Below are 26411 nucleotides of genomic sequence, written 5' to 3' on the forward strand. Positions count from 1 at the left end.
GAGGCGGGGATTTAGAATAAGCTGAAAATCTTGGGATGAAATTCAAAATCAACGTTGGGCCACAAAATATCGAGTGACAGATTGCCCATCCACTGAACACCCCCCAAGTTCTCTTTCTCACTGATGTTGAGTTCCACTCCCTGTGTTGACTTTCTCTCCATGTTTTTCCATCACCAACCCCTACATTTAGAATAGACACTGTCTACACAAAGCTGATGCCGTAATCACACGATTTGATTTGACTTATTAATGTCACATGTATTAACATACAGTGAAAAGTATTGTTTCTTGCGTGCTACACAAAGCATACCGTTCATAGAGAAGGAAAGGGGAGAGTGCAGAATGTAGTGTTACAGTCATAGCTAGGGTGTCGAGAAAGATCAACTGAATGCAAGGTAAATCCATTCAAAAGTCTTGACAGCAGCAGGAAAGAAGCTGTTCTTGAGTCGGTTGGTATGTGACCTCAGACTTTTGTATCTTTTTCCCGTTGGAAGAAGGTGGAAGGGAGAATATCCTGGGTGTGTGGGATCCATGATTATGCTGGCTGCTTGGTATACAGATCAAGTTCTCTCCCCCACTGCTCCATCCAACGACTGCCCTGGGCCTTGATGCCCCATGCTCAAGTTAATATGTGTATAGTTGCAAAAATCGTCCACTGAGTACAGCGCTAACACTGCCACATCTCTGTCAAAGATGGCCCACTCCGTAACTGCAATAATTATAACGAGAATTGTTGGTCTAACCTTCGTTCACAAGTAATACCCTCCTCACTAGAGGTGAAGGTGGAGATTGTGTTTGGACGAAACATTAGCTCTCTTTACCCACCCACCCCCACATCCCCCTATCCCGATTCTCTTCTCCATGGACTATTGAGGTTGCCGTCCTGGGATTGAAGCCTTCAATCAGACAGGGTTATTCGTAGCTGCGTCTCAAGCTAGAGATTGTATTGCAGTTGAAAGCCGATAGCCTGACCCACCATGAAATATTCATTGGCGCACAGCCACAGTTAGACTGTAGCATAACCGGCTGAGCACACATCTCCTTTACAGCTTGCTGCTCACCTCTGCTGCCATTGTCACAGGCTGCAGTGACAGTGAGCCCAGTCATTGTGTTTGAAAGTTTGATGGCTACACCGTTGATGCAATCTAATTTGGATCCACAGAGTGGTTTAACACCTCTGCACCTGGCTGCCCAAGAGGATCGAGTGAATGTGGCGGAAGTGCTGGTTAATCAGGGAGCTGCTATTGACCCGCAGACCAAGGTACAGACTTGTCCATGCTTCTTGGTTGCTTTTCGATTGGGTTTGAAGCTAATATAAAGTCTATCCTCAGTGTTCTGTGGGTGGGAATCGAACCAGAGCATTTCTGACCTGGTTCCCTATCACACTGCTTCCGCTGGCCCAGGAGGTAGGAGATTTCAAATTGGGAAAGGTTCTGAATGAAGAAGGAATTTTACACGGTGCTTTCCATGACGGTATGATGTTCCAAAGTGCTTTGCAGCCAAGTAAGTTCTTTTGAAGTGTAGTCACTGTTGTGATGCACAAAGTGAAGCAGCAGATTTGGACAGAATCAGTTCCCACAGACAGCAATAAAATAAATGACATGTTAATTTGTTTCTGTGATTTTGGTTGAGGGATAAATATTGGCTGAGATGCCAGGAAGGACACCCCTGCTGTTCTGGTGATACAGTAAGTCTCTGATTTTAATTTGCCTCACTCAGTGTTGTGAATGGAGTAGGGCTGGTCTGCACACCTAACATTAGGATTACTGCTCCTGCCTCACTTTGTGCCAGGGTCCGCGTAGCATCGGATTATCTGATTGGCACCATTTGGGAGCAGCTACACCCCATCCTGGCAACCTCCCCACCTCCCTCCCTATCCCCCATCCCCTCCCTCCCTATCCCCCCATCCCCTCTCCCTATTCCCCATCCCTCTCTCTCCCTATCCCCAACATCCCCTCTCTCCCTATCCCCCCCATCCCCTCTCTCTCCCTATCCCCCCTCTCTCCCTATCCCCCCCATCCCCTCTCTCTCCCTATCCCCCCCATCCCCTCTCTCTCCCTATCCCCCCCATCCCCTCTCTCTCCCTATCCCCCCCATCCCCTCTCTCTCCCTATCCCCCCCATCCCCTCTCTCTCCCTATCCCCCCCATCCCCTCTCTCTCCCTATCCCCCCCATCCCCTCTCTCTCCCTATCCCCCCCATCCCCTCTCTCTCCCTATACCCCATCCCCTCTCTCTCCCTATCCCCCCCATCCCCTCTCTCTCCCTATCCCCCCATCCCCTCTCTCTCCCTATCCCCCCATCCCCTCTCTCTCCCTATCCCCCCATCCCCTCTCTCTCCCTATCCCCCCATCCCCTCTCTCTCCCTATCCCCCCATCCCCTCTCTCTCCCTATCCCCCCATCCCCTCTCTCTCCCTATCCCCCCATCCCCTCTCTCTCCCTATCCCCCCCATCCCCTCTCTCTCCCTATCCCCCCCATCCCCTCTCTCTCCTATCCCCCCCATCCCCTCTCTCTCCCTATCCCCCCCATCCCCTCTCTCTCCCTATCCCCCATCCCCTCTCTCTCCCTATCCCCCCCATCCCCCCTCTCTCCCTGTCCCCCCCATCCCCTCTCTCTCCCTATCCCCCCCATCCCCTCTCTCTCCCTATCCCCCCCATCCCCTCTCTCTCCCTATCCCCCCATCCCCTCTGTCTCCCTATCCCACCATCCCCTCTCTCTCCCTATCCCCCCATCCCCTCTCTCTCCCTATCCCCCCATCCCCTCTCTCTCCCTATCCCCCCCATCCCCTCTCTCTCCCTATCCCCCCCATCCCCTCTCTCTCCCTATCCCCCCATCCCCTCTCTCTCCTATCCCCCCATCCCCTCTCTCTCCCTATCCCCCCATCCCCTCTCTCTCCCTATCCCCCCCATCCCCTCTCTCCCTATCCCCCCCATCCCCTCTCTCTCCCTATCCCCCCATCCCCTCTCTCTCCCTATCCCTCCATCCCCTCTCTCTCCCTATCCCTCCATCCCCTCTCTCTCCCTATCCCCCCATCCCCTCTCTCTCCCTATCCCCCCCATCCCCTCTCTCTCCCTATCCCCCCCATCCCCTCTCTCTCCCTATCCCCCCCATCCCCTCTCTCTCCCTATCCCCCCATCCCCTCTCTCTCCCTATCCCCCCATCCCCTCTCTCTCCCTATCCCCCCATCCCCTCTCTCTCCCTATCTCCCCCATCCCCTCTCTCTCCCTATCCCCCCATCCCCTCTCTCTCCCTATCCCCCCATCCCCTCTCTCTCCCTATCCCCCCATCCCCTCTCTCTCCCTATCCCCCCATCCCCTCTCTCTCCCTATCCCCCCATCCCCTCTCTCTCCCTATCCCCCCATCCCCTCTCTCTCCCTATCCCCCCATCCCCTCTCTCTCCCTATCCCCCCATCCCCTCTCTCTCCCTATCCCCCCATCCCCTCTCTCTCCCTATCCCCCCATCCCCTCTCTCTCCCTATCCCCCCATCCCCTCTCTCTCCCTATCCCCCCATCCCCTCTCTCTCCCTATCCCCCCATCCCCTCTCTCTCCCTATCCCCCCATCCCCTCTCTCTCCCTATCCCCCCATCCCCTCTCTCTCCCTATCCCCCCATCCCCTCTCTCTCCCTATCCCCCCATCCCCTCTCTCTCCCTATCCCCCCATCCCCTCTCTCTCCCTATCCCCCCATCCCCTCTCTCTCCCTATCCCCCCATCCCCTCTCTCTCCCTATCCCCCCATCCCCTCTCTCTCCCTATCCCCCCATCCCCTCTCTCTCCCTATCCCCCCTGTCCCCTCTCTCTCCCTGTCCCCCCTGTCCCCTCTCTCTCCCTATCCCCCCCGTCCCCTCTCTCTCCCTATCCCCCCCGTCCCCTCTCTCTCCCTATCCCCCCATCCCCTCTCTCTCCCTATTCCCCGATCCCCTCTCTCTCCCTATCCCCCCATCCCCTCTCTCTCCCTATCCCCCATCCCCTTACCCTATATCTGGTAATATCTGTTAATCTTTTCCCTATGCCTCCTAATTACTGCTGTTTTATTGGTTCCAATAGGAAATGGAATGTAAAAATGGTTTCACTTAAAGATGCATTTTTCAGAGAAGCGACCACAGTGTTAAACTGGAGTTGCCGTTACTTTTTGTGACCTTTTTATAAAAATAACGAATAAATGGGTTTATGTAGCGCCTTTCACAGCTTTCCAAACCATTTTGCAGCAATCAAAATACTTTATAAGTGTAATCAGTGTCTTAATATTGGAAAGCTCACCTGAAAAAGCCAACAAGGCCTTGGTTTGCGGATGGTGCCTCTGACACTGCAGCCCTCCCTCAGCAATGGAGACTGCTTCCAGTTGGACAGAGAGGGCAGCTCCATTAAGATACAGGGAGTGGGGGTTGGTATTCCGCTGCATTCCCAGTATTTTGTCAGTCCTGAGACAATGCCACGGTTTCAGACACACCAGCATTCCTCGCCCGTGAGGGGTTTGGCAGAAACTTTCAGCCATTGGAATCCGAATAGGACCCAGTGCTGTGAATGCCGTGCACCGCCTGTCATATTCCTGTCTGTCCGATCTCCCAGAGGAGTAAGAAATGAAGTCTGCCTGCATTCTGATTGCAGATGGGTTATATCCCACTACACGTCGCATGTCACTATGGAAACGTGAAGATGGTCAACTTCCTGCTGCAGCATAACTCGAAAGTGAACGCCAAGACAAAGGTCGGTACACTTGGACTGACTCCATTTCCAGTCCACCTGACTCGATACCTGTGTCTGCCTAACACCTCCTCCTTCTCTTTTCCTCCCTTACTACAGAATGGATACACCCCTCTCCACCAGGCAGCCCAGCAAGGACACACCCACATCATAAACATCCTCCTGCAGAATGGTGCCTCCCCAGACGAAGTCACTGTGGTAAATAATAACTCTGGTTGGGGGTCCTGTTCTCTTCCACCCCCCGCACCGACCCCAACTCCGGGTAGGTTGCAGCCGAGCAGATGTGTTGTCAAATGACCAAAGAGCTGGCGATTGTGACGCATCTTAACAATGCACTCCCCTCCGGTTAACTGAAGAACAGAGAACGACTTGAGTTAAAGTTAGAGTTTGTTTATTAGTCACAGGTAAGGCCTACAGTAACACTGCAATGAAGTTACTGTGAAATTCCCCTAGTCGCCACACTCCGGCGCCTGTTCGGGTACGCTGAGGGAGAATTTAGCACGGCCAATGCGCCTAACTAGCACGTCTTTCGGACTGTGGGAGGAAACCCACACGGACATGGGGAGAATGTGTGCGTGCAGACTCCACACACTCAGTGACCCAAGATGGGAATCGAACCTAGGTCTCTGGTGCTGTGAGGCAGCAGTGCTAACCACTGTGCCACCATGCCCCCATATGATATATCTCTCATATCTGACTGGTATACAGAGCCTTTCTGACTGGAGTATGGTCTTTATTGATGGATGATACCTCTGACACTAACTCTTGTATCTCATGCTTACCGTATGGTTAGCGTGTGAAACAGGAAAAGGCTACAGTCGTGCATCAAACTCTTTGTGTATAATTGACAATAGCGCAGCCTAGAATATGAGCTTGTGAAATGTAATGTGGGCACGGTGTGCAAACATTAGAATGAAGGATGTCTGTGCAGGAGCCATTGTCTTCTCAGGGTTTTGAAAGTATTGGCAGTATTTAGATCAAATGGTATTCTTTCATAGAGAGACCCTAAAACTCATCCTGGAATGACACACTCAGTGATGATACGTTTCTCATTGAAGCTTCACTGAGAGGAAGCTGGAGTAGAGACAAGTTTCATTCCAGTGTAGACCCAACCCGTCATCCTGTGCTCAGCATCAGTAAGTGCACTGCCCGCAAGTACCGCTAGGATGGCACGGTAGCACAGTGGTTAGCACTGCTGCTTCACAGCTCCGGGGACCCGAGTTCGATTCCCCGCTCAGGTCACTGTGTGGAGTTTGCACATTCTCCTCGTGTCTGCGTGGATTTCCTCCGGGTGCTCCGGTTTCCTCCCACAGTCCAAAGATGTGCGGTTTAGGTTGATTGGCCATGCTAAATTGACCGTAGATGCATAGGTTAGAGAGGATTAGTGGGTAAAATATGTAGCAATTGGGGGTAGGGCCTAGGTGGGATTGTGGTCGGTGCAGACTCGATGGGCCGAAGGGCCTCTCTCTGTACTGTAGGGTTTCTATGATATGTATGATTTCTACATTTCTTCATTCCATGTCCTATTTTTAAAATCAACAGCTGATTTTCTTTAAAATTTGCGCCTGGGTCCATGACGCAAACTTATTACTGTGCACCAGAGTCAAGAATGGGAAATGAGCACGTGTTCAGTAAATAGTGATGATAGTAGTAGACAGACATAGAGCACAGAAGGTCAGGCTGTGCTGCTTGAAAATGCTGTCCAAATCTTGGTTTGTTGCCCTTTAGGTTACAGCACCTCAAATGCCAATCCAAGTTCGTAAATTTTAAATGTGTTTCTGTCTGTAGCACCCTCTCAGACAGAGTGTCCCAGAACATCGCAACCTTCCGAGTGAACAAACTACTCCTCACCTCCCCGCCAATCATTCCGTCATCTATTTTAATCTAAACTCCCCGGTTATCCACCTCTCTCCAGTGGGAAGTAGTTTTCCCCGATCCACCCACTCTCACTCATGGAAACAAGACGGACACTCACCAACCTATCGCCCACCTGTCACTCACTGATACTGCCTCCCTGAGTTTTTTATTTGTTGCTAAGTATGTATTTCTCCTGTCATCGCTTATGTCCACACTCTGTCTCCTTGTAGGATTATGACAGGAGTGTGGATATTACCATGGAGCCGACGTGCAGGTGGTTAAATATATGTTCGAGAAATTGGGCTGGAGAGAATATAGACCAGTAATGCGACAATTCCAATGCCTCTTTTCAGAAAGATCTGTCAACGAGGAAGATACTCTTTTTCTCCCTTGGGCACATGCCCTCAGTCCCCCTCGGGCACTGGGCCGCAGTCCCCCTCGCTCTGCTCACACACACTCTCACTTGTGCTGTCACACTCAATCTCTCATGCTGAATCTCTCACACACGCCCCCTCTCACACTATCGCACAATTGCACTCTTCCCTTTAACTATCTCACATTCACATGCTTTTTGTTATCCACTCTCATGTTCCCTTTCTTACCCTTCCTCTGAATCTTAAATTCTCTCTCAGGTGCGTGCTCCAACCACGCATAACCAACAAAGAACAGAATACGTAGAAGAAAAAAGTTCCTGTTTCTCCGTAAATACAGGAATTATTTTTTCCCCTTGAAGAGATGTTGTTATTTTTCAGACCTGTGATTTCTTGGGGTGAAGACCAGAATAGTTTCCATTGCAATCTTATAGAATTTATTTTTCACTGTTGTGAGGAAATGCTCTGATCTTGTTTTTAGAATGGGAACACTGCTTTGGCCATTGCAAAGCGACTTGGTTATATCTCAGTCGTTGATACGTTGAAGGTGGTGACTGAGGAAACCTTAACGACCACAATGGTAAGTTTGGTTTCAGTGTGGCCTCTCTCCATGTCCGTACCCATAATCATATCAACTGCACATTTTGTTTATCTCAGAGTCGCAGAATTGTTACAGCGCAGAAGGAGGCCATTTGGTCCATTGTGTCTGCACCATTCTCCAAATGAGCATGAGCTTTGTTCCATTCTCCTATCTTACTTTGATTTGGTTTGATTTATTATTGTCACATGTATTGGGATACAGTGAAAAGTAGTTAATTGTGCGCTACAGAGACAAAACATACCATTCATAGAGTACATAGGGGAGAAAGAAAAGAGATGGTACAGAATAATGAAATTTTAGAAGCACAGAATGAGAGTAAAAGATAGAATTATTGCTGGGCACAGTTTGCAAGAAATCACCTCACTTCAGCGCCATCCTGAAAAATCAAATCAAATCAAAGAACTGTGCAATATTCCACCTCAGGTCTATAAGTATATTGTTGTATAAGTTCAGCATAATCCCCTTGCTCTTGCACTCTACGCCCTGCTAATGAAACCCAGGATACTGTAAGCTTTATTAACTGCCCTCTCCACCTGTCATGTCACCTTTAATGATTTATGCACTTATACCCCCAGGTCCCTCGGCTTCACCGTCCCTTTTAAGAATTTTACCTCTTATTTTATACTGACTCACTGCATTCTTCCTATCAGAATGCATTGCCTCTCACTTCTCCACATTAAACTTCATCTGCCCACTCCACCAACTTGTCTTTTGAGGTTCCATCATCGCGGTTTACAATGTGTATCATCCACAAACTCTGAAACTGTCCCCTGCACACCAAGGTCTAGCTAGATCATTGATACATATCATCAGGGAAAGCAAGAGTCTCAATACCGACCCGTGGGAAGCACCACTACAAACCTTCCTCCAGCCTGAAAAACATTCATTGCGTTTTACTCTCTGCTTCCTAATATTCAGCCAATTTTCAAATTGCTGCTGTCTCTTTTATTCCACGAGCTCTCACAAGTCTGCTGTGTGGCACTGTATCGAATGCTTTTTGGAAGTCTAAGTACAGCACATCAACAGCATTACCCTCATCCACCCTTTCTGTTATCTTCTCAAAAAAAAACTCCAGCAAGTTAGTTGAACAAGATTTTGCCTTCAGAAACCCGTGCTGGCTCTTCCTAATCAACCCGCAGTTTTCCATGCGATAGTTAATTCTGTCCCGAGCAATAGATTCACAAACTTTCCCCATCAGTGAGGTTAAATTGCCTGGCCTGTATTTGCTAGGCTTATCCTTCCAACCCCTTTTGAACGAGGACGTGCTATTTGTAATTCTCCGGCACCTCCCCAGAGTCTAGAGAAGACTGAAAGATTATGGCCACCATCCCCACAATTTCCATTCTCGTTTCCTTCAATACTGTTGGATGCATCTCATCCTGACCCAGCGCCTTGTCAACTTTCAGTACTAACAGTCCATTCAACAATTCCTTCTTACTAATTTTAAACCCTTGTAGTGACAGAGTTTCCTCATCTGTTGCTGTGGCCTGAATAGCATCTCCCTCCCTGGTAAAGATAGGTGAAAAGTATCCATTTCATGCCTCAATGTGTAAATGTCATCTTAAATGGTGCAGTTGAATTGTAATGAACTGCTCTGATCTGATTGTCTCTAAAACGCTACCTTTTTCCACAGTCTGTGACAGAAAAGCATAAATTAAATGTCCCTGAAACTATGAACGAGGTTCTGGATGTATCAGATGATGAAGGTAAAGGAAATAACTTTAAACTGTTTTTTCTAAAACTATTCCTGCTGGCCTGTAGGGGGGAGGAAGGGGGGGGTTTATGAGAGTGGTGGGCAGGGGCCGCTGTGAGAGTGGTGGGCAGAGGGCTGTGTGAGTGTGATGGGGGGGGGGGGCATGTGGGAGTGGTGGGGGATGCACCCCAATTTCTAATTTCCATCTTGCCAATTGGCAGCGCACTCCTATTAATTTAGTCTGCACAACATTCTAAAGGCTTCTTATCAATGAAGGAAATTGATATCGTTCTGGGTAAGGTTTTGTTCTCCTGTGTTCCCCTCTCGAGAACAGACCGTATGCTCCGGTTTCATTACGTCCATGTTGTCATTTGGATTTCTGTATAATGACCATTTGAGGTTGAAAGCTGGTCACCAAAGGCCCTGCCTGGTGTCCCTACCAGGAGGAGCCAGGCCCAATCCCCGGCTGGTGCTTCTTGCCTCTCTGGTAATGGGTCTAGTTTGAGTAAGAGAAGGCTTTGGCACCCCTGGCCATAGGGATGGGAAATTCGTCATCAGCCCCCCACTCTCTGTAACCATTCAGTCAGCACTTCCTGGCCACTGCGTGTCCCTGGAAGCTGCATTCAACATTCCTGTAGCACATCAAGGCTGGCTGACCAAACTCTCCCACCCAAAGTGGCTACAATCCACAGTGAAATTGTTCCAGTAACTGTGGGGCTGTATGCAATAGGAAGCAGTGACTTCAGGGGAGGGAGAGAAAATGGGTGGCGGGAGGAAATTTTTTATAATTTCTTGACCTTCTCATCAGATCTCTGTGACGTCACCTCCCGTCCTTATCCTCCACATGCTCCTGTTCTCTCATTCCCAAGTCATCCTTTTCACCACATCTATATACCTCTGTCTTGCTCTCTCTCTCGATGACCATCCCTGTTCCTCTTTCTTTATATCCTTGTCTTTTTGTATCTTTATCCTTTGTGTCCTTGCCCCTCACTTTCTAGACGTCCTTACCTCCTACACTGTGCTTTGGTCCCTCCCTTTTTCTCTGTCCCTGTTTCTTTCCCTCATCCTTACCTCTCTCCCCCTTTCACTGCATGTCCCCGTCCCTCTGTCTCTCTGCCCCTCTTTGTCTGTCCTTTCCTGAATATTACTCCCTGATCGTTTTCCCAGTGTGGGCTTTCTCTGCGTGTCTCTATGTTAGAGTTGCCGCTTTGCTGGTGACCTTGATGCCTTAAGATAGTCTTTCAAAATCTGACGTTCCCAGTAGCTCTTTAAGATAACCACCTGGGTTCTCAAAGCGTCATTTGCCCAAAGTTAAATCCAGTGAATACTTTCTTCATTGACCACGCTGCGCTCTGTGCTTTACGCGCTCTGTGCTTTACACGCTCTAGGCTTTGTTAAGTAGAAGAGGGTTGAAATGAATTTGGTAATACCTGGTAACGTTTGGCAATCTTTATTCAAACCACACAGTTCATAAAGCCAGCGTTCCTGAAAGTGTCAGCGAAGCTGACTACTTGTCAGATGCCGATGAAGGTACTTGTTCTTTATTTACTGCGATGATTTAACCAAGTTAACGTTTCCATGTTTGAAGCCATTACTAACGCACTGACACCACCTCCGTTCTGGCTGCCCTGCTTGCTGTGCCTGAAACTCTGCAAACCCTTAACCTGAACGTGTGGAGGGGCTGACTGGGGTCTTACTGGGTGCAAACTGACCAGACTGCTTGACGGTGCTGAGGGGAGAACTTGAACTGTGGGAAAAGTGGAAATTCCGGTTAACAAGCCTTTATATTCCAGCTCAGCATTGATTCCGTGCCTTTTTTTTGTACAAGGATGTGAGCAGAAAAGACTGGCGTTTTTTCATTGAAATGTGTTCTGCTCCCAGTCACCCAGCACAGAAATGACCAGTGTGCGCTTTGGAATGTTATCTAGGCTGGCGTGAATTTAAACAAACGTGCTGCTGAAAGTAATTCTTTCAGGCACAAACTCACCTGAAACCACGTGTCACAGCTCTTAATTTGACTTATTCCCATAGTTCAGAATTTGCCATACCCTGGAGAATCCTGAACTTGACTATTCCTCAAGAACCAAAGGTCATTACTAGGAGAGAATGTGTAATATGTGGCAATGGTGCATCACCAGCGGCAAGTCAGATCAGCCATGATCTTATTGAATGGCGGGGCAGGCTCGAAGGGCTGGATGGCCTACTCCTGCTCCTATTTCTTATGTTCTTATGTTCTTAAGTCACCCTCTGCGGCCTGGTTGGGAGGCCTGAAGCCAGTCTGAATTTGAGCCTCAGGCCTATCATGCATTGGTTGGCTTCAATATGCCTGACTGGAGTTCACTGGCCTGTGTTCAGGAGATGAAAAAAGAACAGTACAGCACAGGAAACAGGCCCTTTGGCCATCCAAGCCTGCGCCGCTCATTGGTCCAACTAGACCATTCGTTTGTACCCCAGTCTGTTCATGTGACTATCCAGATAAGTCTTAAACGATCCCAGCATGTCCGCCTCCACCACTTAACTTGGCAGCGCATTCCAGGCCCCCACCACCCTCTGTGTAAAATACGTCCCTCTGATATCTGAGTTAAACCTCGCCCCTCTCACCTTGAACCTGTGACCCCCCTCGTGATCGTCACCTCCGACCTGGGAAAAAGCTTCCCACTGTTCATCCTATCCACACCCTTCATAATTTTATACACCTCTATTGTGTCTCCCCTCATTCTCCGTCTCTCCAGGGAGAACAACCCCAGTTTACCCAATCTCTCCTCATAGCTAAGACCCTCCACACAAGGCAACATCCTGGTAAACCTTCTCTGTACTCTCTCCAAAGCCTTCAGGTAGTGCGGCGACCAGAACTGGACGCAGTACTCCAAATGTGGCCTAACCAATGTTCTATACAACTGTAACATCAGACGCCAATTTTTATACTCTATGCCCTGTCCTATAAAGGTACGCATGCCATATGCCTTCTTCACCACCACCTCCACCTGAGATGCCACCTTCAAGGATCTGTGGACCTGCACACCCAGGTCCCTTTGTGTGTCTATACTCTTGATGGTTCTGCCACTTATCGTATAGCTCCTCCCTACATTAGTTCTACCAAAATGCATCACTTTGCATTTATCTGGATTAAATTAAATTAAATTGAATGGTGTGCGGCTCGCAGCCCTAAGGTCCAGGAACAGGAAGCGGTAATGGGAACCTTGGACTAGAATTGGCCCTGCTTCAAACTTTGCAATTCTTTAGCTGCAAGTGGGCCTAAGATAGACCCTGGGGCCTCCATTTGAGTATGTCAGGAGTCTAACACCATTTTTAACAGATTGCCAGGAATTTCGGAATTAGGGTCTAACCAGTTTAGGGTAGCACGTCTTCCAGGAATCATTGGGATGCTGGACCCTGACAGTTGCCTTTATTGGGGCCACTTAATGCCTGTAAAACAGGCACAATGAGTTCCAATTTCTACTTCAAGATTTGCAACAGGAATCCTTTATTTTATTCATTTTATGGGACGGGAGCATCGCTGGCTGGGCCAGCATTAATTGCCCGTTGCTAACTGCCCTCCATTTTAGAGGACATTTAAGAGTCAACCACATTTCTGTGGCTCTGGAGTCACATGTAGGCCAGACCATGTAAGATCGGCAGATTTCCTTCCCTAACGGACATTAGTGAACTGATGGGTTTTTACGATGATTGGCAATGGTTTCATGATCATCATTAGGCTTTCAATTCCAGATTTTACTGAATTCAAATTTCACCATCTGCCATGGTGGGATTCAAACCCAGGCCCCAGATTTTGCCTGGGTCTCTGGATTTCTAGTCCAGCGATAACCACTGCACCACCGCTTGAGGGACTTCAGATGCCGAGAAAATGAAGGCTGGGTTATGAGGAAAGATTGTCCTTCATGGGATTTCACAAACAAGAGCAAAGGAGGAGGGGAGGGTGATTGTTACTCTCAGGATCTTCGGGATCTGGGGAATTTGGTTCCCAATAGGTCCTTCTGTCAGGCACAGGGTTCAAGAATGAGAGGAGTCAGTTTAAGAATGTCACAGGAAAATTGGAAAGTCAGGCATTCTTTGAAAGGTGATAGAACGGCAAAGTAGATCAGCAGCAAAAGTGGAATGAATTTGTGCTGGAAAGGAGGATGCAGGGCTATTCATGCCCAAATCGCAGTAAGGAACCTGATAGGTGTTTTGGAAGGGCACTCAGAATATTCCAAATTTTAACTCACTTCCCCTACTCCTGGTACCGTGTCTTCTGAGGGCATTGACCACGTGGACTTCCATTCTATTGGTCAGTGGTTATGCTTGGGAAGGTACTACAGTGGTTTTGCCGTTGTCTTCTGCAGTATGGCTGATGGGAAAACTCTCTTACCCTTACCGCCTGCCACCAGCCATATTGGACGGAGTTCCAGGCCTGTTTGGTCACGTTATGAATTCACCTTCTGAAGGGGGACTTGAACCCAGAGCTTCTGGTCCAGAAATGGGGATACTACCACTGCACCACCATGGCTTCCTCCCCTTGCTACCTCCTAAAATAGACTGACAGTGTTATGATTCAGGTTAGAAACTCCAAAGTGTTTTATGGAGCCCACCTGGATGATAAGTTTTCCATCTTGAATTTGGTTAGGATTAGCGTGACATGTTTCACTTAAGGTGTGATTCAAGTGATCCACTAGGGAGCTTTTATCAGACAAAGTTTTTTTTAAAGAATATAGTTAACATGTATAGTAAGAAAATTAGCAAGAACTCATCAATTACAAACAAGAAACAAAACAATCACTATAATGTATAACCCTTAACAATTATATCTAATGTGTTCCAATCAAAACCAAAACCAAAACCTTCCATAGACAAAACTCTTTAAACAAGTTCAACGCAGCAAAGACTAATTGAGTCCTTTGGTTGACATTGCAGTTCTCTGGATACACCCAGAACAGTTTGAAGTCAGAACAGCTTCCCAGAATGCTAGGTAGACTCTGGTCAAGTCACCAATAGCAGATTTTCTACTCCAGGAAGACTTTCAGCTCAGCCGCAGCATTTCCAAAACCATGGGGGGAGAGTGAGAGAGAGAGAGACTTCTTTTCAGCTTGCTGTCCTTTCTAAGACTCAAACCTGCAACTCCAAACTGAAAATAAAAAAAAAATTCTGTCACCTGCCCTACCAACCAATCTTTCTCTGAACAATAAACATCCCAGTAAAAATAAACTCCCGTTTAAGCAGCAGTTAAAGGACATCTCCAGTCAAGCCAGTGCCATAATGACATCAACTAAGGCGATGAGCCGAGAAACACTGAAGCGGGGGAGGGCTGCAGAGATCATGATTTTAAAAAAAACTTTAACATCAGAACAGTTTTTCCTGAGATTTGTGAACTTCTAATTGAATTGTAGGGATATCTGTTTTGAGAATGTGCTTTAAGTAGTGAACCACTTAGTCAATGTTGAATGTCAGAAAGCTTGTTACTCTAGGTGTGGATTGTGCAGTTGTGCTGCAGAATGACTCAGTTACAACATAGGGCATCTTGTTCAGGTGATAGGGTACAGTTATTTTTCCCCAACACTGGTATAGGGTGTTGCCAGGGCAATTTTAACGGGAGAGTGTGGCTTCCAAATGAAGAAAATAAGTAAATCACCGAGATGCACACTGTCCATGGCTGTAGGATCCAGATGGAAATGAGGAGAAGGATTGACTGAAAGGAACAGAAACAGGTAATGCATGTATATATTCCTGTAATGTAGCATGGACCGGACAGATATATGCTAACAATCTTAACAGTGCAGTATTAAAAATAAAGATAGGCTTAGCAGATTGCATTGTACAACTGGTTGGAATAAGCAGGTACACACGGAAGGAATTCACAGAGCAACATAACAGAGGAATTTTCACAAGTGCTGACCACTGATCAACAGGGACACTTCAGAAACAGCTCAGATTAGTAGATCATGGTTCAAATCAGGAACATCTCTCTGAATCTTCCTCATGTTGTTCCAGAGTTTTTGCCTTCAGTTCATGTGGAGAGTGATTTTATGGATAGCCATGAAGGAGGGGCGTCACTGACATAAATACTTCTGCATCCTTGGCCGTTGCTACCTTAGTAAAAAGTCTGACAACACTGTGTTTACCCCAGTCCAACGCCGGCATATCCACATCATGACTACTATCGTTGCTACCTTCTCCAGCCCTGTGAGCCTGCAAGAACACTCCAATTCTGGCCTGTTGTACTTCCTTCACTTACCATTGGCTGCAGAACCCAAAGCTCTGGCATTGCCTCAACCTCTTCACCTTTCCAATTCTCCATCTTCAAGACACTGTTAAAACACGACTATTTTGACCAGCCAATGGCTGCCATCCTAATGTCACCATCTGTAGTTCAGTTCCAATGTTTTGTTGTCTGATTCACTATCTGTAGCTAGCTGTAGCCCATAGGAGCATCAGCATCTCTCTGTTCACTGTGAATCTGAACATCACTGCCATTCCTTCCTCTGTCTAGGTTCTGGTGTTATCCCTCCCTCCTGTCCTTCTCCAGCCTGATCTGTTCTTTCCTGTTATTGCACCTTCTGTAGTCACCAATACTGAGCTCTTACTCCATCTTTTGCAATGATCGTACTTTCTCAGTTTCCACTTCATTTCAACCCAAAGCTCATGAGAAGCTAGAACGCCTGTGTTCCCTTCTGATTATGCAGCTCTGAATCCCTGGGGGGTTTCACTGCATTAAGATGCTATATAAATGCACCACTGTTCTATTCTCAGACACATCAATGGACATGATGAAAGGTTGGCCACATATAGTTGAAGAGTAGCGCAGGTTATATATAGGTGAAGAATTAGGCCATTTGGCCCATCGAGCCTGCTCACCCATTCAATCATGGCTGATATGTTTCATAGAATCATAGAAACCCGACAGTACAGAAAGAGGCCATTTGGCCCATCGAGCCTGCACCAACCACAATCCCACTCAGGCTCTACCCCCATATCCCTACATATTTATCTGCTAATCCCTCTAACCTACGCATCTCAGGACATTAAGGGCAATTTTAGAATGGCCAATCAACCTCCCGTGCATATCTTTGGACTGTGGGAGGAAACCGGAGTACCCGGAGGAAACCCACACAGACACGAGGAGAATGTGCAAACTCCACACAGACAGTGACCCAAGCCGGGAATCGAACCCAGGTCCCCGGAGCTGTGAAGCAGCAGTGCTAGCCTCAACCCCATTCTCCTGCCTTTTTCCCATAAGCTGTGATCCCCTTACCAATCAATAACCTACGTATCTCTGACTCAAATATACTCAGTGACTTGGCTTCCACAGCCTCTGCGACATTGAGTTCCACAGATTCGCCAGCCTTTGGCTGAAGAAGTTCCTCCTCATCTCTGTTCTAAAGGGTTGTCCCTTCATCCTGAGACTGTACCCTCGGATCCTCCAAATAGAAACATCTTCCCCACGTCCACTCTATCCAGGTCTTTCGGTATTTTGTAAGTTTCAATGAGATTATCCTTCTAAAAGAGTTACAAAAGTCAACTGACAAGCTGCATAATGTATGTAAGGCATACCAGGAGGCAGTAGCGTTCATTGTGTTCACAGGAGTAGTTGGTTGGCATTCTCTTGGGCACACCTTCACCAGGTCTTGCCATGATGCCATTCTCCACACTTGTGAAACCCCTCAGCTGCAAGTGATCCTCGGAAAGGATCGCCTGAGCACTGCTGGAGGCCGGGAGTGGATGGAGAATCTCCCTGAGGTACAGCAGCCTTGTTAGGTTGTTAGGGTGTCCCTGACCCCAGGGACTCTGTGAACTGATGCCCATGGGAGACCTCTAGTGAACGGACAAAACTGCTCCCTGAACCTCCAAAGGCTGTCGAGGAGGTGAATAGTGTGCTTGAGCGCTCTGTCTCAGTTGTAGCGGTGTGAACGCTGAGGAGACATAATGGGCGGGATTTTACAGCCTCACTCGATCCGACACCATAAAATCCAGCCCTGTCCGCCCCTCGCCCGCTCTGATTCCGTGGCGGAAGGGACGGTAGAATTCCGGTATCCGTCTCTCAGGGCTCAGCGGCAGAATGCCCACAGTCTTCTCTATGATGGATCACCATTCCAATAAGGCTAATGAAACCCCCACAACCGCAAAAGGCTTGGCCTTTATAGCGAGAGGGATAGAATATAAAAGCAGGGAGGTCTTGCTGCAACTGTACAGGGCACTGGTGAGGCCGCAGCTGGAGTACTGTGTGCAGTTTTGGTTGCTGCACTTACGCAAGGATATTTTGGCCTTGGAGGGAGTGCAGAGGAGGTTCACTAGGCTGATACCGGAGATGAGGGGGTTGGACTATGAAGAGAGATTAAATAGATTGGGTCTGTACTCTTTGGAGTTTAGAAGGATGAGGGGGGATCTTATAGAGACGTATAAGATAATGAAGGGGATGGATAGGGTAGAGGTAGAGAGATTCTTCCCTCTTAGAAAGGACAACAGGACTAGAGGACACAGTCTCAAGATAAGGGGGGGTGCAGTTTAGATCAGAGTTGAGGAGGAACTTCTTCACTCAAAGCGTGGTGAATCTCTGGAATTCTCTGCCCGTTGAAGTGGTGGAGGCTACCTCGCTAAATATATTTAAGTCACGGGTAGATAGGTTTCTGATAGACAAGGGAATTAAGGGTTATGGGGAGAAAGCAGGAAAGTGGAACTGATCCACTTCAGATCAGCCATGATCTTATTGAATGGCGGAGCAGGCTCGAAGGGCTAGATGGCCGACTCCTGCTCCTATTTCTTATGTTCTTATGTTTTGGTGTGTGTTGCCAACGCTACCAAATGACTCCAAAAAACAAAGGTGCTTTGATAGCAACCTATTCCTAGCTCACCAGACTGATTTTTGGGATGTTAGAATTGTCATTATGAGGAAATACTGGGTCCACTGGGCCTGTGTTCACTGGAATTTTGAAGAATAAGAGAGGAACTCATTGAGATGTATAAAATTCAGGCAGGGTTGGACATTCTGATTGCATGGACGAGGTTCCCCCTGACCTTGGGGGTGCCTTGAGCAAGGGGTCATGGTCTCAGGATACGGAACAGGCCACTTAGGAATGAGATGGGAAGAAATTTCTTCACTGCAGATGGTGAACCCGTGGAATTCTCTATCACAGAAGGCTGCGACCTCACTGAATATATTGAAGAAGGAAATCGAGTGAAGTAGGATGGGGAGAACACTGGAGTGTAGCATTGAGGTAGAAAAGGATTAGCCATGATCATAGTAAATGGCGAAACAAGCTCAAAAGGCCGAATGGCCAACTCCTGCTCCTGTGATCAATGTTTACATGGAATCTTGGCAGGTCTGAATCCATGTACTTGCTACTGAGGGATTGAGTGAGGTGGATGTTTAACCAGTGGCTTCTTGCAATAGTCTGCTATGCATACTCAACAATTCCTGTGATGCACTCTCCTCACGGGGATGCCTATACTTACATTGAGGCTTCTATTCTGTGCCTCAAAGTGCTGGCTTCTTCTGAAACTCTGAAAGCAACAATTGGTTCTCTCCTTTTCATTTGTCCATGGAATGTGAATGTCACAGGTTAGGCCAGCATGAGTTCCCAGTACCCTATTCCCTTGTAGTGTACCAGGATGCTTAGCATAGAGGGATTAGTGGGTAAAATATGTAGGGACATGGGGGTAGGGCCTGGGTGGGATTGTGTTCGGTGCAGACTCGATGGGCTGAAGGGCCTCTTTCTGCACTGGAGGGTTCTATGATTCTTGCAAAGGTAGTGGGTAAGCCACTACCTTGAATAGCTGCAGTCCATGTGGCGTGGGTGCACCCACAGTGCAGTTAGCAAGGGAGTTCCAAATTTTAATCCAGCGACAGTGAAAGATCAGTGACATGTTTCCAAGTCAGGATGCATCAGCTGCTCTTATTCTTCCAGGTGGTAGAGATCGCAGGTTTGGAAAGTGCTGTCAAAGGAATCTTGGTGAGTTCTTGCAGTGCATCTTGTAGATGGTACACACGGCTGCCACTGTGTATCAGTGATGAAGGGAGAGAATGTTTGAGGTGCTGGATGGGATACCTTTCGAGTGGGCTGCTTTGATGGTATCAAGCTTCTGGAGTGTTGTTGGAGCTGCAGCAAGTTAAACGTGTGTGCAGCTTTTCAGACTGTTGCTTCTGTACTGGAGCTTGCATGATCTCCACTGTCAATTCAGCCTTTAACCTTGCTCTGGCTCAATTCATTACATGATGTGGGTATGCCGGCGTTGGACTGGCGTAAACACAGTAAAAAGTCTGACAACACCAGGTTTTAGTCCAACCTATTTATTTGATAATATTCTCACTAGCTTTCGAGGGGACAGCCTCTTCGTCAGGTGAATGGAGAGTTCTGGCCTCAGACAGAGCATATAAATCTCTAAACTGTCTGTGCTTTATATGCTCTGTCTGAGGCCAGAACTCTCCATTCACCTGACGAAGAGGCTGTCCCCTCGAAAGCTAGTGAGAATATTATCAAATAAATAGGTTGGACTAAAACCTGGTGTTGTCAGACTTTTTACTCAATTCATTACACACAGGCATGCCACACACTCTCTCTGACACGCTCTCCCAATCTCTCTGACGCGCTCTCCCTCTGTCTGTCTGACACGCTCTCTCTGTCTGACACGCTCTCCCTCTGTCTCTCTGACACGCTCCCTATCTCTCCGACACGCTCTCCCTCTGTCTGTCTGACACGCTCCCTGTCTCTCTGACACGCTCTCCCTCTGTCTGTCTGACGCGCTCTCCCTCTGTCTGTCTGACGCGCTCTCCCTCTGTCTGTCTGACGCGCTCTCCCTCTGTCTGTCTGACGCGCTCTCCCTCTGTCTGTCTGACGCGCTCTCCCTCTGTCTGTCTGACGCGCTCTCCCTCTGTCTGTCTGACGCGCTCTCCCTCTGTCTGTCTGACGCGCTCTCCCTCTGTCTGTCTGACGCGCTCTCCCTCTGTCTGTCTGACGCGCTCTCCCTCTGTCTGTCTGACGCGCTCTCCCTCTGTCTGTCTGACGCGCTCTCCCTCTGTCTGTCTGACGCGCTCTCCCTCTGTCTGTCTGACGCGCTCTCCCTCTGTCTGTCTGACGCGCTCTCCCTCTGTCTGTCTGGCGCGCTCTCCCTCTGTCTGTCTGGCGCGCTCTCCCTCTGTCTGTCTGGCGCGCTCTCCCTCTGTCTGTCTGACGCGCTCTCCCTCTGTCTGTCTGACGCGCTCTCCCTCTGTCTGTCTGACGCGCTCTCCCTCTGTCTGTCTGACGCGCTCTCCCTCTGTCTGTCTGACACGCTCTCCCTCTGTCTCTCTGACGCGCTCTCCCTCTGTCTGTCTGACACGCTCTCCCTCTGTCTGTCTGACGCGCTCTCCCTCTGTCTGTCTGACACGCTCTCCCTCTGTCTGACGCGCTCTCCCTCTGTCTGTCTGACACGCTCTCCCTCTGTCTGTCTGACGCGCTCTCCCTCTGTCTGTCTGACGCGCTCTCCCTCTGTCTGTCTGACACGCTCTCCCTCTGTCTGTCTGACACGCTCTCCCTCTGTCTGTCTGATGCGCTCTCCCTCTGTCTGTCTGACGCGCTCTCCCTCTGTCTGTCTGACGCGCTCTCCCTCTGTTTGTCTGACACGCTCTCCCTCTGTCTGTCTGACGCGCTCTCCCTCTGTCTGTCTGACGCGCTCTCCCTCTGTCTCTCTGACACGCTCTCCCTCTGTCTGTCTGACACGCTCTCCCTCTGTCTGTCTGACGCGCTCTCCCTCTGTCTCTCTGACGCGCTCTCCCTCTGTCTGTCTGACACGCTCTCCCTCTGTCTGTCTGACACGCTCTCCCTCTGTCTGTCTGACGCGCTCTCCCTCTGTCTGTCTGACACGCTCTCCCTCTGTCTGTCTGACACGCTCTCCCTCTGTCTGTCTGACGCGCTCTCCCTCTGTCTGTCTGACACGCTCTCCCTCTGTCTGTCTGACACGCTCTCCCTCTGTCTGTCTGACACGCTCTCCCTCTGTCTGTCTGACACGCTCTCCCTCTGTCTGTCTGACGCGCTCTCCCTCTGTCTGTCTGACACGCTCTCCCTCTGTCTCTCTGACGCGCTCTCCCTCTGTCTCTCTGACGCGCTCTCCCTCTGTCTCTCTGACGCGCTCTCCCTCTGTCTGTCTGACACGCTCTCCCTCTGTCTCTCTGACACGCTCTCCCTCTGTCTCTCTGACACGCTCTCCCTCTGTCTCTCTGACGCGCTCTCCCTCTGTCTCTCTGACGCGCTCTCCCTCTGTCTCTCTGACGCGCTCTCCCTCTGTCTCTCTGACGCGCTCTCCCTCTGTCTCTCTGACACGCTCTCCCTCTGTCTGTCTGACGCGCTCTCCCTCTGTCTCTCTGACACGCTCTCCCTCTGTCTCTCTGACACGCTCTCCCTCTGTCTCTCTGACACGCTCTCCCTCTGTCTGTCTGACACGCTGTCCCTCTGTCTGTCTGACGCGCTCTCCCTCTGTCTGTCTGACGCGCTCTCCCTCTGTCTGTCTGACACGCTCTCCCTCTGTCTGTCTGACACGCTCTCCCTCTGTCTGTCTGACACGCTCTCCCTCTGTCTGTCTGACACGCTCTCCCTCTGTCTCTCTGACACGCTCTCCCTCTGTCTGTCTGACACGCTCTCCCTCTGTCTGTCTGACGCGCTCTCCCTCTGTCTGTCTGACGCGCTCTCCCTCTGTCTCTCTGACACGCTCTCCCTCTGTCTCTCTGACACGCTCTCCCTCTGTCTCTGACACGCTCTCCCTCTGTCTGTCTGACGCGCTCTCCCTCTGTCTGTCTGACGCGCTCTCCCTCTGTCTGTCTGACGCGCTCTCCCTCTGTCTGTCTGACGCGCTCTCCCTCTGTCTGTCTGACACGCTCTCCCTCTGTCTGTCTGACACGCTCTCCCTCTGTCTGTCTGACGCGCTCTCCCTCTGTCTGTCTGACACGCTCTCCCTCTGTCTGTCTGACACGCTCTCCCTCTGTCTCTCTGACACGCTCTCCCTCTGTCTGTCTGACACGCTCTCCCTCTGTCTGTCTGACGCGCTCTCCCTCTGTCTGTCTGACGCGCTCTCCCTCTGTCTGTCTGACACGCTCTCCCTCTGTCTCTCTGACGCGCTCTCCCTCTGTCTGTCTGACACGCTCTCCCTCTGTCTCTCTGACACGCTCTCCCTCTGTCTGTCTGACGCGCTCTCCCTCTGTCTGTCTGACGCGCTCTCCCTCTGTCTGTCTGACGCGCTCTCCCTCTGTCTGTCTGACACGCTCTCCCTCTGTCTCTCTGACACGCTCTCCCTCTGTCTGTCTGACGCGCTCTCCCTCTGTCTGTCTGACGCGCTCCCCCTCTGTCTGTCTGACGCGCTCTCCCTCTGTCTGTCTGACACGCTCTCCCTCTGTCTGTCTGACACGCTCTCCCTCTGTCTGTCTGACACGCTCTCCCTCTGTCTGTCTGACGCGCTCTCCCTCTGTCTGTCTGACGCGCTCTCCCTCTGTCTGTCTGACGCGCTCTCCCTCTGTCTGTCTGACGCGCTCTCCCTCTGTCTGTCTGACGCGCTCTCCCTCTGTCTGTCTGACGCGCTCTCCCTCTGTCTGTCTGACGCGCTCCCCCTCTGTCTGTCTGACGCGCTCCCCCTCTGTCTGTCCGACATGCTCCCTATCTCTCCGACACGCTCTCCCTCTGTCTGTCTGACGCGCTCTCCCTCTGTCTGTCTGACGCGCTCTCCCTCTGTCTGTCTGACGCGCTCTCCCTCTGTCTGTCTGACGCGCTCTCCCTCTGTCTGTCTGACGCGCTCTCCCTCTGTCTGTCTGACGCGCTCTCCCTCTGTCTGTCTGACGCGCTCTCCCTCTGTCTGTCTGACGCGCTCTCCCTCTGTCTGTCTGACGCGCTCTCCCTCTGTCTGTCTGACGCGCTCTCCCTCTGTCTCTCTGACGCGCTCTCCCTCTGTCTGTCTGACGTGCTCTCCCTCTGTCTCTCTGACACGCTCTCCCTCTGTCTGTCTGACACGCTCTCCCTCTGTCTCTCTGACACGCTCTCCCTCTGTCTGTCTGACGCGCTCTCCCTCTGTCTCTCTGACACGCTCTCCCTCTGTCTCTCTGACACGCTCTCCCTCTGTCTCTCTGACACGCTCTCCCTCTGTCTCTCTGACACGCTCCCCCTCTGTCTCTCTGACACGCTCTCCCTCTGTCTCTCTGACACACACACACACACACCATGTGCTCGACCTCACAATTCTGGCCTTGTGTGGAAAATCACTGAACCTCTTAAAAGTTGAACAGAGAGAGAGAGAGATCAAACTCCTGAGACATCGCGAACTGTGGTATTAAAGTCAGCAAGAACAGACCCCACTGATCTTCGTTTTCAAGAAAGGGTATAGGGAACTAGCAACCAGGTTGTGCATCAGTTCCCCCAGCAGCACATGATAACTGATTTTGCTGATGCTGTTTGAGGGGTAAATATTGGCCAGGTCACTGGGCAGAACTTCCCTGCACTCCTCTGAACGCTGACATGGGATCTTTCATCTCCACCTTGGAGGGAAAACAGGGGCTCCAGTTTAATGTCTCGTCTGAAAGACAGCACCCCTGACAGTGCAGCACTCCCCCCAAGTACTGTACTCGACTGTCAGACAAAATTACATGCTCGAGTCTCTGGAGTGGGACTTGAACCCATGACCTTCAGAGTCAGAGGCAAAAGTGCTATGATTGAGTCACAGTTGACACATTGTCTGTGGCGACTGGATTATCCGATGGAGTTTTTAATGATAGATGAGATTTGCAATCACTCGAGCTGCCACAGTGCTGCACACCGCTGATCCATTCCACTTCCTGCAGATACAGGAAGCCTACCTTCTTTACATATCTGTTGACTTTCTGCGTCAGCCGTAGCTGAGTTGGCAGCACACTCGCCCCTGGAATGGAAGGTTCTGGATTCAAGTCCCACCCCAGGGTCTGAGCACAGAGATCAAGGTTGACACTGCACTGCAATACAGAGGAAGTTGGAAGTGGATTCTTCCTTTGGTTAAGCTTAGGTCCCATTGACAGTGGATGTAAAAGATCCCAGAGCACAATTTCCCAGAAGATCAAGTGTTGTGGTCAATATTTATCCCAAAAATCAACATGATGGAGACAGATTATCATAGAATCCTGCAGTGCAGAATGGGGCCATTTAGCCATCACATCTGCAGCGACCACAATCCCACCCAGGCCCCATTCCCATAACCCCACATATTTACCCTGCTATTCCTCCTGACACTATAGGGCAATTTTAGCACGGCCAATCAACCTAACCAGCACATGTTTGGACTGTGGGACGAAACTGGAGCTCCTGGAGGAAACCCAGGCAGACACGAGGAGAACGTGCAAACTCCACACACACAATGACCCGAGGCTGGATTTGAACCTGGGTCCCTCGTGTTGTGAGGCAGCAGTACTAACCACTGTGCCACCGTACCGCCCGTTACTTGGTCACTATTGTGTTGCTGAGTGTGGGAGGCTGCCTTACACAAATTGGCCACCATGTGTCCTACATTGCAACAGGGGCTACACCACAAAAGCACTTTCATTGACTGTAAATTGCTGTGACACATCTAATGGTCACGGAAAACCCCATATAAATGCACAGATTTGTTTTATTTCTGTTTCCTGCAGCTGGTTTGTTGAGCACGGGCTGTGTTTTTCACTCAAATGTATCGCCAATGCTAACTGAACACTCCAGCTCCACAGTGATGTATCTGCCAACAGCCAACACATCAGCCCATGCATCGCTCACTAAATTTACTACTAAATGAATCTTTCTGTTCACTTAACTCATTTAGCTCTGAGCCAAAGTATAAAATATTTCAATTTGATTGCATGGCTGTGGAAGATTGCCGGTGTTGTCATTTGGAATGGCATGAACAAACGAGAAATGGCTTTTTCCTTCACCTTTCATGGTGTCTGAATCTTATTTGGAAGAGTGAAAAATTCAGAGCAGTATGGGGAAATGGCAGTCCCTATGTGAAATCCGTCACTCTTTATTTCAGCCTATTTTGTTACTGAAGTATAAGAGAGAATTACATCCCTGGGGAATCGGCACACACTGGTTCTAAGTTGACGTTACACAAACGGGGTATTTATCTCATATACTTTGATAGTATCGGAAACCACTTTGACAAAGACTAGTTTTTGTTTTGTTAGTTCCAGCTTGTTTGTGGCCCATTTAAATCCAGTCACAGGATACAAAGTTCTTGGTGTGTGTGGAAGGGTGAACTCAGCCGGAATGACAACTGGGGACCAGGAATTTGGTGTGATATCAGGATTCCATGGAGTTTTCTTCCCGGAATGCTGCTTTCAAATCTTGGTGATTGGGGGATTCCTGGGATACTATCGGTACGCATAGCTTAATTCTGCAGCAAGTATCTCACCTCCTGGGTCCCCAAAGCCTACCCACTATCTACAAGGCACATGTCAGGAGTGTGATGGAATATTCCCCACTTGCCTGGATGGGAGAAGCTCAACACCATCCAGGACAAAGCAGCCCATTTGATTGGCATCCCATCCACCACCCTAAGCATTCACTCCCTCCACCACCGATGCGCAGTAGCAGCAGTGTGGACAGTCTACATGATTCACTGCAGTTACGCACCAAGGCTCCTTTGACAGCACCTTCCAAATCCTGACTTCTGCCACCTCAAAGGACAAGGGTAGCAGATGCATGGGAACACTGTCAGCTACAAGTTTGTCTTCAAGCTTCACACCTACCTGACTTGAAGCTATGTTGCTGCTTTTTTTCACTGTTGCTGGAACTCTCTTCCTTAACAACACTGTGGGCGTACCTACACCATGTGGACTGCAGTGGGTTCAAGAAGGTGGGTCACCATCAACTTCTCAAGGGCAATAGGAACAGGGAATAAATTATGATTTAACCAGTGACACCCACATCCCCCGTGAAAGAGTAAAAGAAAGGCTGTGCTTTTTGGTGAGTAAAGCAAGGATCGAGGGAGGTAATGCAGTTGATTTGGGGAATATGAACTTCCATAAGGCCTTTGATAAGGTGCCACGTAACAGAAACCATGGTGAGGTCCACAGGATGAAAGAGAAAATGTTAGCCAAGTTAACTGACTGACAGTAAACAGAGAGTGTAGTGAAGAGTTGTTTTCCAGAATGTAAGTGGGGATACCATGGGCTTTGCCAGGCATCGGGATGAGGACTGTCGCTTTCCATGATGTACAGAAAGAAATCCCACAACACCAGCT

General features: G+C 49.4%; 1 protein-coding gene across 10 annotated transcripts in view; it reads left to right on the forward strand.

The window, feature by feature from the left end:
* LOC145354308 (ankyrin-3-like) overlaps positions 1-26411 on the forward strand; it is a 736920-nt gene that overhangs the window by 598384 nt on the left and 112125 nt on the right. For 6 of the 10 annotated variants that reach the window (XM_080205431.1, XM_080205432.1, XM_080205433.1 and 3 more), the window contains 6 exons: positions 1163-1261; positions 4607-4705; positions 4802-4900; positions 7412-7510; positions 9165-9237; positions 10692-10754. In XM_080205431.1, the coding sequence (XP_080061557.1) occupies positions 1163-1261; positions 4607-4705; positions 4802-4900; positions 7412-7510; positions 9165-9237; positions 10692-10754 (532 nt within the window). The remainder of the gene's footprint in view (positions 1-1162; positions 1262-4606; positions 4706-4801; positions 4901-7411; positions 7511-9164; positions 9238-10691; positions 10755-26411) is intronic. The other 4 variants (XM_080205439.1, XM_080205436.1, XM_080205440.1 and 1 more) reach the window with 1 other exon arrangement.

Source organism: Carcharhinus amblyrhynchos, chromosome 17 (assembly GCF_965287045.1).
Source record: "Carcharhinus amblyrhynchos chromosome 17, sCarAmb.v2.hapA, whole genome shotgun sequence".
NCBI lineage: Eukaryota > Metazoa > Chordata > Chondrichthyes > Carcharhiniformes > Carcharhinidae > Carcharhinus > Carcharhinus amblyrhynchos.